Genomic DNA, 18,286 nt, shown 5'->3' on the forward strand with positions numbered 1-18,286 from the left:
AGTATCCGGCAGGGAAACGATCAAGATTTCAAAATAAAAGTTGTGTTAAACGGTAGAAATATGATATTTTCATGTTATATTTTGACGTTAAATATACAATGTCATAATCGGTGAATGTATTTAAAAAACAAATAAATAATTGTCTATAATTGTCTATAATATAGCGAAGACAAGTGGGAACTAAAATATCTGGAGTAGGACTGTACGGACAACGTTTACAGGAACACACGGTTGAGAGATTTTTTTTTTTAACTCAGCGTTGTGTTTGTTGGTACAGTAAAAAATATTGAAATAATTGTGTGTAACTGGTTAAAACTGGATTTCTGGGCTTACTAGCTTTGCTGAATTTATTTAAGTAGGTACATTTTAAGAAACCAAACACACAAAGAGAAGTTAACGGCGTTAATTTCATCAGTATGGCTTCAACTATTGTAAGTTTATCCTTTTCCTCTCAAGTGCTACTAACTAGGAAACTGATAACGTCTGTTTTTATACTAAACTGATATTTCCCCAATGAACAGGACTTCAGGACTCATGTGGATCAGTCGTGCAGATACTCTGAGGAGTTTGTCAACATTTACTATGACTGCATGGACAAAAAAAGACGAGTGAGTATAATTCATATTTAAATCCTATTAAACTCAATCGTAGACGAGGATTAGGGTGATTGTCAGTGGTACAAGCCATGACCTAGTCTGAAACAAGAAAAACAACCCCATATGTCGTCATCATCATCATCATCATCTTCTTCTTCTGGCTGCTCCAGATTAGGGGTCTCCATTGCTCCCTGTCTTCCGCACCTGCCACTTTCATGTCCTCTCTCACCACATCCATGTATCTCCTCTTTGGCCTTCCTCGTTTTCGTGTGCCTGGCAGCTCCATCCTCAACATTCTCCTTCCAACATGCTCTGCATCTCTTCTCAGGATGTGCCCATACCATCTCAGTCTCATCTCTCTTAGCTTAAAGGAACAGTCCACCGTACTTCCATAATGAAATATGCTCTTACCTGAATTGAGACGAGCTGCTCCGTACCTCTCCGAGCTTTGCGCGACCTCCCAGTCAGTCAGACGCAGTCAGACGTGCTGTCACTCCTGTTAGCAATGTAGCTAGGCTCAGCATGGCCAATGGTATTTTTTGGGGCTGTAGTTAGATGCGACCAAACTCTTCCGCGTTTTTCCTGTTTACATAGGTTTATATGACCAGTGACATGAAACAAGTTCAGTTACACAAATTGAAACGTGGCGATTTTCTATGCTATGGAAAGTGCGCACTATAATGACAGGCGTACTAACACCTTCTGCGCGCTTCGGCAGCGCATTGATGTGGAGCTCAGATATCAATGCGTTGCTGAAGCGCGCAGAAGGTGTTAGTACGCCTGTCATTATAGTGCGCACTTTCCATAGCATAGAAAATCGCTACGTTTCAATTTGTGTAACTGAACTTGTTTCATGTCACTGCTCATATAAACCTATGTAAACAGGAAAAACGTGGAAGAGTTTGGTCGCATCTAACTACAGCCCCAAAAAATACCATTGGCCATGCTGAGCCTAGCTACATTGCTAACAGGAGTGACAGCGCGTCTGACTGACTGGGAGGTCGCGCAAAGCTCGGAGAGGTACGGAGCAGCTCGTCTCAATTCAGATAAGAGCATATTTCATTATGGAAGTACGGTGGACTGTTCCTTTAAAGTGCATATCACGGGTAAATTCAGGAGCAAGACCAATGTAATTCTCCTATTTTATATTAAACTTTGGTCAAATGTCTGTCACATTTTGCATTTTGTGCAATTTTTTTTTTACTTTGCGCAATACCAGAAAAATTCAGTTGAAATCAAGCCATTTGAGGTGAATTGGTCCGCCTCTGAAAAAACTTGGCATTTGGATTTCCTGGGAAACATTGATTTTCGTGACGTCGCGTGCGGGACGCCTCCCTCTGAATCCTACGTCAGCGCTGGTTTGTTTATGAGAAAACGACCTGGTGGTTTTCTGCAAATTTCTTCAATGTTATCACGTAATTATTAAAATGGTTAACAGATGTATCGTAGGAGGGTGTAGCAACACCAATCATGATGGGATTAGTATTCATCGTTTTCCAAAAGACTGGACAATGAGAGAGAAATGGGAGCGCTTGGTCTACACAGGCTGTGCACTGAAACTGTGCAAGCTCGCGCAGCCTGCTGGTGCTTCCGCAGGTAATGTCACGCATCTGGCTCCAGACTCCCTTGGGATTTTTCCAGACGCGTTTTTTGTTTTTTTTTCTGCTGTAGACAGATGGCCTTGTGCAAAATTACCCTTCTGGATGAGTGTGTAAAGGGACATACTTTCATATGTTAAAAAAAAAAAGAAATTGGTCCAGAATATGCACTTTAACATCCCTGGGTACCTAAGGATACTGTCTCCAATCCAGACATCACAGCTGGTCTCACTACTGTCTTGTGCATCTTACCTTTCACTTTTGCTGGGACTTTCCTATCACAAATGACTCTCAAAATCCTTCTCCAACTGCTCCACCCTGCCTGCTCTCGCTTTCTCACCTCACTATCGCAGCCCCCATTTTCCTGCACAGTTGACCCCAGGTACTTGAATTCACCAACTTTTCTTTACGTCTACTCCTTGCATCTTCACTACACTTTCATCCCCATTCTCATTGATGTACATGTATTCTGTTTTTTGTTTTTAAAAGTCAAAGTTTATGACGACATTTTTATCTAAAGGTCTCTTTGTACATCCTTGTAGATCTCATCTCATTATCTCTAGCCGCTTTATCCTGTTCTACAGGGTCGTTGGCAAGCTGGAGCCTATCCCAGCTGACTACGGGCGAAAGACGGGGTACACCCTGGACAAGTCGCCAGGTCACAGGGCTGACACATAGACACAGACAACCATTCACACTCACATTCACACCTACGGTCAATTTAGAGTCACCAGTTAACCTAACCTGCATGTCTTTTGGACTGTGGGGGAAACCGGAGCACCCGGAGGAAACCCACGCGGACACGGGGAGAACATGCAAACTCTGCACAGAAAGGCCCTCACTGGCCACGGGGCTCGAACCCAGACCTTCTTGCTGTGAGGCGACAGCGCTAACCACTACACCACCGTGCCGCCCGTCCTTGTAGATATACAGTGGGGCAAAAAAGTATTTAGTCAGCCACCAATTGTGGAAGTTCTCCCACTTAAAAAGATGAGAGAGGCCTGTAATTTTCATCATAGGTACACTTCAACTATGAGAGACAGAATGGGGGAAAGAATCCAGGAAATCACATTGTAGGACTTTTAATGAATTAATTGGTAAATTCCGTGGTAAAATAAGTATTTGGTCACCTACAAACAAGCAAGATTTCTGGCTCTCACAGACCTGTAACAACTTCTTTAAAGGTCCCATGGCATGAAATTTTCACTTTCTGAGGTTTTTTAACGTTAAAATGAGTTCCTCTGACCTTCTTAAATCACCCCAGTGGCTAGAAATTTCATAATGTGTAAACCAAACTATGCCCAACATTTGAGAATGGCGCGTCAAAACGGCGCGTTGATAAACTCTTCCCTTGCCTACGTCAGCAAGGGAGATGATCCCCACGCCCCCCCTCTGGATTCCCACCCACTGTATGGATTGCCCGCCCAGCTCAAAAGTTGCCACCAAACATGGAAGTTGCGCTGTACATGGATGTGACAACAGAAAGGAGTCTGTTTTTACTGCTGACGGGAGAGCCCCTGAAGACGCAGTGGCTTAATTTTATTTACTCCAATAATACGCCGTCGAGTCTACCTAAGACGGTGTATGTTTGTCGGAAGCATTTTCCTGAGGAATGTTTCCACAACTTGGGACAGTACAGGGCAGGTTTTGCACATCAACTGTCACTGAAGCCTGGGTCCGTACCAAGCATCCCTGCTGCATCAGCCACAAACACTGAACAAGTAAGTGTATAACTGTTAAGTCGTTTTGCCGTGTTTTAAAATCGGTGCCACGTTAGCCTTGCAATGGCTACATTAGCTGTGCAGCTAACCGCTTCCTGCAGTTAGCCAGGTACTCTGCGCTACAAAACCAAAAAGGATGCAGCATGCTCTGTTAAACTGAGTTTAGTCTGGAAATTGACTGTAACTTATGAGCTTATGTTTTGCCGTGTTTTAAAATCAGTGCCACGTTAGCCTTGCAATGGCTACATTAGCTGTGCAGCTAACCGCTTCCTGCAGTTAGCCAGGTACTCTGCGCTACAAAACCAAAAAGCATGCAGCATGCTCTGTTATAATAGCCAATCAAAACAGTTTTTACAAAGACACCCACATTCTTTTAAGTCACTCGTTCATTTTATTTGTTTGTTTGTTCAGTAAAAGCCCAAACATTTGTTGAATTTATTTTATTTCCTCGCGTCGCACCTTAATGACGTCAGCGCGCGGTATTTTTCCCTTCGCGGTTTGTTCCTTCTCTCTCGCCATAGTAAGACACCCACATCCGCTTGTTCTGACCCACTGGAGGTAGCGTCACAGTGCTGTTAGCCAATCAGAGGTAACACGTTTACATGTCATGAATATTAATGATAAGACCCGCCCCCACCCTCTACCCTTCCCCGCCTCCTGCTTCTCATTAGCAAAATGACGCACTGGGAAAAGCGCTGAAATGGGGCTTTCTCCCAGGAGGCTATATCTACATGCCGAGGGTTCATTTCGAGAAAGGCTGTGGTTATAACATCCGGAAACCTCCACGAGCCCGTTTAAAGCATCAACAAACCACCATGCCATGGGACCTTTAAGAGGCTCCTCTGTCCTCCACTCGTTACCTGTATTAATGGCACCTGTTTGAACTCGTTATCAGTATAAAAGACACCTGTCCACAACCTCAAACAGTCACACTCCAAACTCCACTATGGCCAAGACCAAAGAGCTGTCAAAGGACACCAGAAACAAAATTGTAGACCTGCACCAGGCTGGGAAGACTGAATCTGCAATAGGTAAGCAGCTTGGTGTGAAGAAATCAACTGTGGGAGCAATTATTAGAAAATGGAAGACATACAAGACCACTGATAATCTCCCTCGATCTGGGGCTCCATGCAAGATCTCACCCCGTGGGGTCAAAATGATCACAAGAACGGTGAGCAAAAATCCCAGAACCACACGGGGGGACCTAGTGAATGACCTGCAGAGAGCTGGGACCAAAGTAACAAAGGCTACCATCAGTAACACACTACGCCACCAGGGACTCAAATCCTGCAGTGCCAGACGTGTCTCCCTGCTTAAGCCAGTACATGTCCAGGCCCGTCTGAAGTTTGCGAGAGAGCATTTGGGTGATCCAGAAGAGGATTGGGAGAATGTCATATGGTCAGATGAAACCAAAATAGAACTTTTTGGTAAAAACTCAACTTGTCGTGTTTGGAGGAGAAAGAATGCTGAGTTGCATCCAAAGAACAACATACCTACTGTGAAGCATGGGGGTGGAAACATCATGCTTTGGGGCTGTTTTTCTGCAAAGGGACCAGGACGACTGATCTGTGTAAAGGAAAGAATGAATGGGGCCATGTATCGTGAGATTTTGAGTGAAAACCTCCTTCCATCAGCAAGGGCATTGAAGCTGAAACGTGGCTGGGTCTTTCAGCATGACAATGATCCCAAACGTGCCGCCCGGGCAACGAAGGAGTGGCTTCCTAAGAAGCATTTCAAGGTCCTGGAGTGGCCTAGCCAGTCTCCAGATCTCAACCCCACAGAAAATCTTTGGAGGGAGTTGAAAGTCCGTGTTACCCAGCGACAGCCCCAAAACATCACTGCTCTAGAGGAGATCTGCATGGAGGAATGGGCCAAAATACCAGCAACAGTGTGTGCAAACCTTGTGAAGACTTACAGAAAACGTTTGACCTCTGTCATTGCCAACAAAGGGTATATAACAAAGTATTGAGATGAACTTTTGTTATTGACCAAATACTTATTTTCCACCATAATTTGCAAATAAATTCTTTAAAAATCAGACAATGTGATTTTCTGGATTTTTTTTCCTCATTTTGTCTCTCATAGTTGAAGTATACCTATGATGAAAATTACAGGCCTCTCTCATCTTTTTAAGTGGGAGAACTTGCACAATTTGTGACTGACTAAATACTTTTTTGCCCCACTGTAATAAAAAAAACCCATAAACATAGGAAACAAAACAATTAAATTCCCTAATTATTGTCCTTTCTTATAGTGTACAGTGCTGCTTAGTCAAAACTAGGTAGTTATTTTTGTTTAATTCTGGTCAGATTGCTACTGTGCATTTCCTGACCATTGTGTATGATAATTTTATCAACATCAGTGTTTCCCTTAAGTTTATTGGTTTGGGGGGTGTTGGATGAGGATGGTCACCTGCAGGACCCCTCCCCATGGCACCTATTACAGAGCATTTGGACCTGAACAAACAGTTAAAGGAGTCATATTTAAGTCTTCACATTTATTTTAGAACAATAATTAGAACAATTTTTACAACAGAACTATACTCCTGTCTGTTTGTTTGTTTTTTTCCTTTTTTTTTCAGGACTTTAAAATGCGTGTGTGGGGGTGGCAGGGTCCCGTTTAATGTTAGGGGAAACGCTGAACATACTCGGTGATGGACGAGATCAGAGCACAGTGTAAACTGTTTAAAACAGTAACGGATCACACAGCCCGTGGGCTTTCAGTGCAGGTTTTCTGTGTCTGCTCCTTGGAGAAACTGAGATTAATGAATCAGAAGCAGAATATGTATCATGTTTATTGGCCATTTATATGTATATTGACACACGCAAGGAATTTGGTTCCAGCAGCGATACAGGGGGAAGGTGTGTGTGTGTGTGTGTGTGTGTGTGTGTGTGTATGTGTGTGTGTGTGTGTGTGTGAATATCTGTAAATTCTGTATCTGTAATATAGAAGTATTATGTAGTGGACAACATGGACAATCGACATCATACACTATAAATAAATATACAATCTACAATAACATACAATACATTTATTATAAGCAATGTCTAAAATATCTATTTTTATATATATATATATATATATATATATATATATATATATATATATATATAGACATACATACAGGGTATTTCAAAAAATGTGATATAATTTCACAGTCTAATAACTTTGCCAATTCTCATTCAGTTGACCTCAAATTTTAACCGCATGTGTGGAAACAGGTCAATTTTATGTTTAATGTTTTTTGTTTTTATCTTTTTCGGTATAGAAAAGAAAAGGCGTTTTGTGTGTTAGAGTACGCTCGAAAAGACTATGCAGCGTGCATTTATGAGAGAATTCTCTAAAAATGCACCAACTGCAATTCAGATTTGGACATGGCACAAAAAGTTCAAAGAGGAAGGCTGGGTTAGGGTTAGACGCACATATTGAAAATTTGTGAATTCGTTCGTGGAATCCACATACCTTTTGAATTTCTCATTCAAATTTTGAGGAATAAATTTTATTTTGCTCAATATTAAGCCTGTTCACTTTCATTTGCCAAGACTATGTAGTTTCTGGGATATTTACATCTCAAATAATATCAAATTTTTTGAAACACCCTGTATATAAAATAAACATTATAATAAATAGTATGTATCTATAATACAGTATGCATAAAAATATTTATATCAGTAATATGCAGTATCTAATCTACAGTATGCATTATAAATATGTATGCTATCAACAATATAAACAGTACACAATATGCAGGATCTTTACAGACAATACACAATATAAAAAACAAAACATGATAGTCAGTGTACACCAAGTGCAGTGAAGTTCTGCAAACGAGTATTCAAAGATTCTTTGTCAATTCACTATATATCCAGGACACATAGGAGAATCGAAATGCCATTTTTCTCTCACCTTACTTGTAAAAAAACAGATAAAGATTAGGGCAATTCCATGTAAATGTCAACCTCACCATGCAAAAATAAAGCAACATGTAATACATCAAAACCACTCCCAGAGAGATCACCTAGGCCTGTATTTTACAGATGTGAATAAGTTGAACCAATTTGTAACCAACCTAATATGTCACTGTCAGTCTTTCTTTCTTATAATGTAAACCCCAAGCTAAAATCAACTTTGATCATATACAATTCTATATTATTGCCACAAGCCACAGAAATGTATGCTAAAATCCACAAAACAGCAAAACAATAGCCATCCTAAATATTATTTAAGAACTTTGATAGTTTTAGCTGATATTTAGAGAGTTTTTCAAAGGGTTATGGTGGTTAAATTGCTGATTTTCTAAACATATGCCATGTCTATTTCAGACGCGTCACATCCATAACGGAATTTCGTCACATCCATAACGCTGACTTTTCCTTCCGAAACTCTGCATGAAATACAAAATATTTTAAACAAAGATTTTTTAATATTCACCTTGGACCCCTCTATCAAATGGATATCTCCATTTCGACATTAGGTTTACAATTTCACAGAGTTTGATAAAAATGTACAATCACCCAAGAAAAGTGATACTTTTTCTGTCACATCCATAACGCATCTTTTATTGGCATTTTCTGGCATGCCCTAGATGTACTATGGGAATTGTTCTTGTTCTATCACTTCTCCAGTATGGTACAGCCTTAAAATATGCAACACCTGTTTAAATACTGGGAGACAATAAAACATGCACTGGGTCATTTGTTGCCATTTTGAGTTCAAGTGTCACGTCCATAACGCTGGAATTGCTCATTACACACAAAAAAAATTTAAGAAAACAATATCAATATTTATAGATAATATATATAAATTAAGAAAAACAATATATATAAATATAGATAAAAAAATACACTCTAAAATCAATGTATAAAATAGCAGTAGGCCCTGTGATGACTTGGCGACTTGTCCAGGGTGTACCCCGCCTTTCGCCCGTAGTCAGCTGGGATAGGCTCCAGCTTGCCTGCGACCCTGTAGAACAGGATAAAGCGGCTAGAGATAATGAGATGAGATGAAAATAGCAGTAGTGCAATACAGTACAATAACGGAGAAGGTGCTAGAAGAGCAGCTTATGAGGTGTATATGAACAGTAGTGCAAATAAGCAATAGCAGCAGATACAGCAATAATGCTAATGTTTGTGGTGTGATCTGCAAATGGATGAGGTAGTTTTCTTGTGTGAATGAATGTGTTACAGACCAGGGGTAGAGGGTAGGTAGTGGACAGAGTTCAGCATCCTGACAGCCTGGTGGGTGAAGCTGTTTAGCAGTCTTGTGGGGCGGGCCCGGAGGCTCCAGTACCTTTTCCCTGAGGGTAGGAGGCTGAAGAGTGAATCTGAAGGGTGGGAGGTGTCACCAGCGATGCTGATGGCTCTGCAGGTGAGACGGGAGTGATAGATGTCTGTAAGGGAGGGATGAGGGGTACCGATGATCTTGCTGGCCGTGTTCACTATGCGTTGCAGAGTCTTCCGGCAGGAGGCACTGCAGCCTCTGTACTACGCAGTGATGCAGCCAGTGAGGACACTCTCAATGGCGCCCCTGTAGAATGAGTATGTTACAGGAGGTGCAAGTGGTCTCGTCTCGTCTCATCTCATCTCTAGCCGCTTTATCCGGTACAATAGTATAATGGCAAGGATGGTTCAGATCAGATATCTATGACGTTGATGGCACAGGGAAAGGAGCTGCTCTTATGTCTGGTGGTTCTGGTTCACAGTGCTCTATAGTGCCTGCAGGAGGGGAGGAGTTGGAATAGATTGTGTCCAGGATGTGACGAGTCCTTAATGATCATCTCTGCCTGCTTCCTGGTTTGTGAAATGTACAAATCCTGGAGGCTGGGCAGGGGATCACTGATGATCCTTTCTGCTGATCTTACTGTTTGCTGCAGTCTGTTCCTGTCCTGTTTTGTAGCTGCACTGAACCAGACTCTGATGGATGTGCACAGAACGGATTCATTGACAGCAGTGTAGAATTGTTTCAGCAGCTCCTGTGACAGACCATACTTCTTGAGTTGCTGCAGAAAGTACATCCTCTGCTGGGCTTTTTTAAGGATGGAGTTGATGTTGGATTCCCACTTCAAGTCTTGTGAGATGGTAGTTCCCAGGAACTTGAAGGTCTCCACAGTTGATACAGGGCTGCTGGATATTGTGAGGGGGAGCATTGCAGAGGGGTGTCTCCTGAAAGCCACTGTTTTGAGCGTGTTTAGCTCCAAGTTGCTCTGACTGCACCAGAGCACCAACCGTTCGACCTCCTGCCTGTATGCAGACTCGTCACCATCTTGGATGAGGCCTATGACCATAATATCATCTGCAAATTTCATGAGTTTTGCAGTCGTTGGTGTAAAGGGGAAAAGAGCAGTGGGGAGAGGACACATCCCTGAGGAGCACCAGTGCTGATTGACCGCATGCCAGAAGTGACTGCCCCCAGCCTTACTTGCTGTTCACTGCCTGTCAGAAAGCTGGTGATCCACTGACAGGTGAAACATATTTAGTTGGGACAGTTTGGAGGAGAGGATTTCTAGAATTATGGTGTTGAACACTGAGCTGAAGTCCATGAACAAGATTCTTGCGTAGGCCCCTGGGCAGTCGAGATGTAGCATCATGCATATTGACTGCATCATCCACTGACCTGTTTGCCCTGTAAGCAAACTGCAGGGGGTCTAGCAGGTGACCTGCAATGCTCTTCAGGTGGGCCAACACTAGTTGTTCAAAGGACTTCATGACCACAGACGTCAGAGCGACCGGCCTGTAGTCATTTAGTCCTGTGATGGAGCGTTTCTTGGGGACTGGAATGATGGTGGAGCACTTGAAGCAAGAGAGGACTTGATCCAGCTCAAGGGATCTGTTGAAGATCTGTGTAAAGAGTGGAGCCAGTTGGTCAGCACAGGCTTTAAGACAGGAGGGGGAGACTCCATCTTGGCCTGGTGCTTTCCTGATTTTCTGACTCTGGAAGAGCCGTCTCGCATCCTCTTCACACACCAAGTGCAGCCTTAGGGCCTCTGCATGCTCTTGCGACAAGGCTTTCGCAGATAGCTTTTCGCAGACAGTTGTAATTTATCGTTGAGCGGGGAGTAATAGGCGTGTGCGATGTTATTCACCGCCACAATGCAAGGGGGCGCGAAGTCGCGAAATCGCTAGGAGTAGTTGGTGGGTGTGGTTAGTGGAGTGTTTATCCTCCGGTTACTTATAATGACTAGAACTGGAGTCGTATAGATGTACGTACTTCCTCACTTCCTCGATCAACCGCTCTTCGTGCTGCTCCATCTTCGCTCGTGTTTTTAAAAATGGCGGTAGTGAAAACAAACCAAACCAGGAAAGTAGGGAAGCGGAAGTGCGTGTACAGTGGATGTAGAGTGGACCAATCAGAGCCCTCTTGTCTGCGAGGCTTCTGCGGTGGTCACAATTTTTGGGAGGTGCGCGCAGAGCGTCTGCGAAGGGGGGGGCTACGCAGACGCCATATGCGACGCCATCTGCGAGGACTGGGTTGTCAGCATAAATTGGCCTTTAGCATCAGGGGAGGGGTTGGGGGGGTTGCCTAGGGTGTGATGAGGGCTGTTTATTATTGATGGGCTGGGATGGGTGAGGGGTGTTGATGTGTTCTCCTCAAACCTGCAGTAGAAGGCATTCAGGTCATCAGCTAGGTTTTTGTTTTCTTCAGCGAGGGGGATGGTCTCCTGTAGTTGATGTCTTACAGGCCTCTCCATACTGACGCAGGGTCGTTGATTGAACACCTGTTTTTCAGCTTTTCACTGTAACTTCTTTTTGCTACTCTGATTTCCTTAGGCTACATCCACACGACAACGGCAACGAGATGTTATTTAAAAATATATCGCGTCCAAATGGGCAGCAATCAGTAAAATATCAGGTCCATATGGCAATGCAACGCTTGCTGAAAACGATGCAATACACATGCCACACCTCTAGGGGCGCTGTAAGACGGTCCCTTCGGAGACACCAGAACAATAGAAGAAGTAAGGACGCATGCGCATAAACTATTATGCGCGAGACTTCATATTAGCCACAAAGTCAGGAAAATCTGTGTGTAAAATTACATTATAATGACCAAATACAATGAAAAGTATTTTTCCAGTCTCACCTGTGAAAGGTAATCCCATGTGATCTCGTTTGGATGGCAAACCTGTTGGTACAGTTAAACGCAGCTAATCTTTATTCTCCGCTTTGACCTATCCAAAATGGCGGCGAGGATGACGTATGATTCTACACGGAAGGCGGCGTCTTTAATTGTCCGGAATAAATTGAATAATACACATTGATGGATTAATTTGTTGTTTCTCACCTGTGAAAGGTAATCCCATATGATCTCGTTTGGACGGTAAACCTGTTGGTACAGTTAAACGCAGCACATGAATCTTTATTCTCCTCTTTGACCTATCCAATATGGCGGCGAGGATGACTTATGATTCTACGCGGAAGGCGGCGTCTTTAATGGTCCGGAATAAATTGAATGATACACGTTGATGGATTAATTTGTTCTTCTACGCCCTTTTTGAGGAATGTATTGTAGGACTTAAACCCACATCTGAAGAGGTGAGATCGCTCCTTTTTTTTTTTTCCCTATTTTTGCTGGCGGGATTGACTCTGCCCTAAGGGCAGAGTCTCTCTCTCTCTCACTTTGCACCATTACACAATAAATATTCACAGTGAAAATATTTTGTAAGCGCGTTTCATGAACCAAGTTATAGGATTTGTTGACAACTCGCATAGAGTTCGTTACACTTCTACCCGGCGTGAAGCACTCAGTCATGTGGTTGTGACGTCATCGTAAACAAATCCGTTCTACTCATCCAGACGACTTCACAACGGCAACGTTGCCAGATCTTTCCACTCTGGAACCCGTTCTCAAAAAGATTGCGTTTTGGGCACCCAAAACGCCGGTGCCGTGTGGACGCCAGGCCTAAACGATAAGCAATTGTATCGGAGTCACCTGAATCCGTTGCCGTGTGGACAGGGCCTTAGTCAGTGTGTTTTCTGGCCTGCTTGTACAGGACCCTGTCCCCACTTCTGTAAGCATTCTTCTTGGCCTGTTGGAGTTGCCTTAGTCTGGATGTGAACCATGGTTTATTAATGTAAGTGCAGTACGTCTTGGTTGGTACACACACGTCTTCACAAAAGCTGATACAGGATGTCAGAGTGTCTCAGTTCATCCAAGTTGTCAGTTGCAGCTTCAGAAACACTCCAATCAATACAGTCCAAACAGTCTTGCAGTTCATGTTTTGCCTCGCTGATCCATTTCTTCAGTTTTCACTACAGATTTTGCAGATTTTAATTTCTGCTTGTAGGTTGGGATGAACATAGTTGGGATCTACTATAATTTTAAGGGGAGCACAGAGGGAGGTGATTGTGAAATATTTGTGGAGTCGCAGTAGAACAGAAAATGGCTGAGAACCACTATCGTAAGGAATTATTATTATTATTATTATTATTATTATTATTGTTATTAAAGGAACAGAGAGACGGTAACAGATGGAAATGTATTTTTGAAAAAGTCAGGGGGCTCATACCCTGTGACTCACAGTGACAAATGTAATGTGGCTTGTCCTTAGTCTCGTATCTGCTCATCAGCCACTTGAATAGGAACTTGTTCTTGATTCTAAGATTCCTGTTCTTGGCTGGCAGGAGTGGAACCCAATGTGCTCTTCTGCTGTTGCGTGCTGAGATGCTTTTCTGCTCACCATGATCGTGAAGAGTTGCTATATCCTTCCTGGCAGCTCGAACCAATCTGGGGTGGGTTTCCCAAAAGCATCGTAGCACAAAAGTCATCGTTAAATGGTCGCGCGAACATCACAATGAACACACACTCTCCCAGTTAAGATGCTCTTAGCGTTAAGAGGCTTTTGGGAAACCCACCCCTGGCCATTTTCCTCTGACCTCTCTTTATCAACAAGGTGTTTGTTTCCGCCCACAGAACTGTCACTCACTCAATGTTTTTTTTTTTTTTGCACCATTCTGTGTAAACTCTAGAGACTGTTGTGTGTGTGAAAACCCCAGGAGATCAGCAGTTTCTGAAATACTCAAACCAGTCCATCTGGCACCAACACCCATGCCATAGTGGTAGTCACAGGGATTACGATTTTTCCCATTCTGATCTCTGAAGTGCACATTAACTGAAGCTCTTGATTTGTATCTGCATAATTTGATGCATTGTGCTGTTGTTAAGGGATTGGCTGATTAGATAACTGCATAAAACAGCAGGTGTATGGATGCTCCTAATAAAGTGTCTAAGTGTTTATGATGCAATGCTTTATGCCTGTTTCAGAACCTGACGAGACTTTACCTGGATAAAGCCACACTGGTGTGGAACGGGACTAACGTTTCGGGACAGGATGCGCTTGGAGAATTTTTTGAATCTCTTCCCTCAAGTGAATTTCAGGTCCACACGCTCGACTGCCAGCCTGTCCATGGTAGGTGCATTGTGTGTGTGGCATCATTACAGGGCAGCTTACTTTCAGCCTGCACTGATTTTAGCGGCCTCTACCCAGCATCACAAATCTGTTATCACGTATCTGGTCTTTATTTCTGTTACCTAGTGACCTATACTGTAAATAAGTACTTGTGTTAAATTCAGTTGCCTTTTGGCCAGGTATCAAACTAATATATTAAATACAAACTGGGTTGTGTGGGTGGAGCTAGAAATAATGCAGACAATGTATTGGTCAAACATAGCCTGGCAAGCCAGACTAAATGTGAATATTTAGTCTGGCCTCGATCCGTAGACATTTCCGACGGGGGTGGGAGGAACAAACCGCTGTCTTTCAAACTGTCTCTGTGCGTATAGGCCAACGCTCTGACCAATCAGCGCAACAGTGAGGTGGAGTTTACATTACACCGTATCAGCGGATCATCAGATTAACGTTTTTAAAAACGATTCGCGTGCACACAGCAACGCCAATACACGGATACGCTAATCACATGACTAATTCGGCACGTAAGTTGAACTGTGTCAGTGCGGCTCATCGCTTCCTCCTCAGCGGCTGCGCTCCAAATCACTCCGCCCTGAACAGCGAGTGCCCTCTGGAGGGTGCGCACTCCGGCCCTGCGCAGCTCACTGAGCGCGCGAGTGTAGTGCACGAGCAGTGATTCGGGACTGAGCCGCTGTGCGCAAGTCAATTACTACTTGCAAGTGGAAGGATGGCAAGCCTAAAGACCATCATAACTACACAATGGGCAGTATTTGCATCAGTATTTGCAGTATTTTCATACTTTTATACTCTTTAATGAAAGGTGATACAAGGCGGAAGTCCGCGCCGTTTTTCAGCAGTCGCGTCACATGACCAACGCCAGCGAATCAGGAAGGTGGATGTCACAGTGACGTTGTCCAATGATGACGCCAGCTAGAGCTCAGCACAGCGTATCCGCGTATTCTCAATGTTTACACAGCACCGGACCAGACACGATCTGGATTGAATACGTGGACCCTGGCGGATTCCCGTTTCCCGGCGTTTCCAGGCATTTTAATGTAAACGGACAGTGCATCCGCGAAGAAAACGAGACAGATACGGTCTAATGTAAACTTGGCCTGACTGTGACGTAGTCAGAGCGCGCAGTGGGGGAGACCTTGAAATAAATAATTTTTCAAAATGCGTATTAATTAATAAACAGGTTCTAGATATTAATTAGTTTGGAGATAATGACCACAAGTTTGGAGTCTGTACCACATACTTAACATACACTTATTTTTTTCAAGTGTTTTTCAAGGGTTTGCTTAAACTGTTTTTGAGAGTTTTTATTTAGTGGTGTTTGGTGAAATAATTTCCCTTAAATTTAAAATAACGGGAAAACAAGAAACAATCAAAAAGTAATGTTTCAAAGCTGTTTATTAATTCTTCGTACTGCACAAACTAGCCCCATCCTTTTGGCTACGAGCGGAGCCAGCTGGTAGATCAGACATTTGCCATAGCCGGTCGGCAAAACAGCGAAAACGTCCTTCTTGAAAAGGAATGAGCGGAGAGCCTCTTCCTGCTCATGTTTCAACGAAAACTCCAAGTCTCATTCTTCTAAAACTGATTCCAAAGCAGAGTCAAACGAGCGCTGTTCACTAGCCGTAGCCATCTTTCCTGTTGTGCTTTCTCCAGCGTCGCGCAGCTTTGTCGTCACTCCTGCAAAAGCCCGCCCAAAGAATCCAAACAAAAACCTTGCGTTGTGATTGGCGGGCACGATTTGATGCCCGGGGTGTTTTTGTTTATATGGTGCGAGGCTAGACCCACTCGTAGGCAAAAATATTTTTGGCCGCTAGGCGGGTGGGTCTAGTTTACTAGGCTAGGTCAAACATACAGTCGGGCTCATAAGTGTTTGTACAGTGACACAATTTTTGTAATTTTGCCTCTGTGCACCACTACAGTAGATTTGAAATGAAGCAATCAAGGTGTGATAGAAGTGTAGCCTTTCAGCTTTAATTCAAGGGGTTTAACAAAATTTTTTTTTTTTTTTATATACGGTCTCTTGATTTTCACAGGCTCAAAAGTAATTGGCCATTTTAAGATTTTCAAAAATCACACTCGTCACTGTCCAAATACTTACAGACCCGACTGTGGTTGTGACTTGAATTGGACATCGTATTTATAAAAACCCTAGCTGAAAATCACTTTTTCTCTTGGACGGTATGGCACAGTAGTGTCTGATGACAATTCCCTTAGCTGAGTTTGCACGGCTGCTTTTTACCTTTTCACAGCAAAATAATTGCAGAGTAAAATGTAAATCGGAGCTCAAAGCTCACCCCTTGCTGCTACTGTTAGTTTTTATTGCCAACGCTAGTGTCACGTGGAAAAAAATTTCACTTCCTCCTACATGATCAGATGGAAACAGGCACGGCTCGTAATCCAGAGAACAGATAATTGTGACCATGTCGTACTGCAATGTCAGGTGGAAATCAGATGTTCTATTCTTGAGGAATACACTCGCATTCATTTTAATAGGAATGCTTGTACTCCTGCACTGTACCCACCTGGTCATGTTCAGTTTTGGATGAACTCTTGCCCTGTATCTACACGATTTCATGCATTGCACTGCTCCCGCATGGTTGGTTACGTACTTAATCCTGTTCCACCCGGTGCTGCGTAGGGCAGCAACTAGACTACTCCATCTCTGGCTATCTTTGGCCACTCGTTGTACGCTGGCCCAGGTGTAACCCATCTTCAATTCCATCTCTACACTCCTCCACATGGTCTTGGGACGTCTGCACTTTCCTCTTCCCTTCCAGTGCAGAGTGATTTTGGTAATTGTGGCGCCTTGCCGAAGCACGTGGCCGATCCACCTCCAGCGCTTTCTTCCCACATGATTGGCTAATCACAAACTTAAGGGCCCCATACACGTTCAAAAAAGTTGTCAATTTTGTATCAAAATTTTGATACAAAGTTTGATCGTGTGTAGGGTGTTTTGATGTCAAAAATTTGATGTCAAAATTTTGAACCCAAATTTTGACATATCAAATCACTTTGATATTTTTTGAAGAGTCGTCAAATTATTGATGCGTGTGGGGGGGCTTTTATCTTTCCAATTGCTTGCGGAGACGTTGCAGTCAGGAATTTCAAGTCTTCAAAAGAATTTCCAGATGCTAGGTACCTCAGTGTGATGGACAAGCGTTCACTTGGTGGTATAGATGAACGCATCACAGTGTCTTCTTTCAATATCAATGGCTTGACAAGGTCCAATAATTCATCGAAGGATGGGGCATCCATCCTAAGGAAATTACGGAAGTCCTCTGGTTCTTTGAGACGAAGTTCTCTGAGGAGGTTGACGTGACCGTACGTTCGCCGTTTCAAAAACCAGTCTTTTGACCATTTCCGTCGATGCCGAGGCGGTTCATTGTCCAAAGCGAACACAAGTGCTACGGCCACTGCTGCATCCATGTCAAAGTTTTTGACAATACTGAATTTTTGAGAGAAAAAACATTGAATCGTGTGTGGACATTTTACATCAAAATTTTGACGACTTTTTTGAACGTGTATGGGGCCCTTTACAGGGATGAGCAGGTGTTCCTATTAAAGTGACAAGTAGCTTTTAGGTCTGCTCAAAAGGAGTGTAAAATTCCATTTCAACAATTATGCCTGTATCATTGCGTATAGTTCATGAATAATTTGTTTCACCAGTGTGTTTTATTTTTTCATATTTCAGAACAAGCGACTCAAGGCCAGACAACGTTGCTGGTGGTCACTGCGGGTACAGTCAAGTTCGACGGAAACAAACAGAGATATTTTAACCAGAATTTCTTGTTAACAGCTCAGGCATCTCCAAACAGCGATCAGCCCGTGTGGAAAATCGCAAGTGACTGTTTTCGCTTCCAAGATTGGGCAAGCTAAATCACGGCTTCCCGATTTATACGTCCTGTGTAAATGTAAAGTGCTTGTTTTAATAAAATGGCCCTTGTGTAA

At 43.1% G+C, this 18,286-nt stretch overlaps 1 protein-coding gene across 1 annotated transcript; it reads left to right on the plus strand.

Annotated features, from left to right (window-relative positions):
* Nucleotides 1-206: 206 nt before the first annotated feature.
* nxt2 (nuclear transport factor 2-like export factor 2) lies at nt 207-18,286 on the plus strand. The gene is made up of 4 exons (XM_060927964.1): nt 207-431; nt 522-608; nt 14,176-14,320; nt 18,030-18,286. Exons 1-4 carry the CDS (start codon nt 417-419, stop codon nt 18,212-18,214), a joined length of 432 nt encoding a protein of 143 aa, XP_060783947.1. The 5' UTR covers nt 207-416; the 3' UTR covers nt 18,215-18,286.

This window comes from Neoarius graeffei, chromosome 8 (assembly GCF_027579695.1).
Source record: "Neoarius graeffei isolate fNeoGra1 chromosome 8, fNeoGra1.pri, whole genome shotgun sequence".
NCBI classification, from domain to species: domain Eukaryota; kingdom Metazoa; phylum Chordata; class Actinopteri; order Siluriformes; family Ariidae; genus Neoarius; species Neoarius graeffei.

Coding starts and splice junctions, on each gene's coding strand:
- nxt2 (XM_060927964.1), top strand. Junction 609..14,175: donor GCATGGACAAAAAAAGACGA/GTGAGTATAATT, acceptor TGCCTGTTTCAG/AACCTGACGAGACTTTACCT. Junction 14,321..18,029: donor CGACTGCCAGCCTGTCCATG/GTAGGTGCATTG, acceptor TTCATATTTCAG/AACAAGCGACTCAAGGCCAG.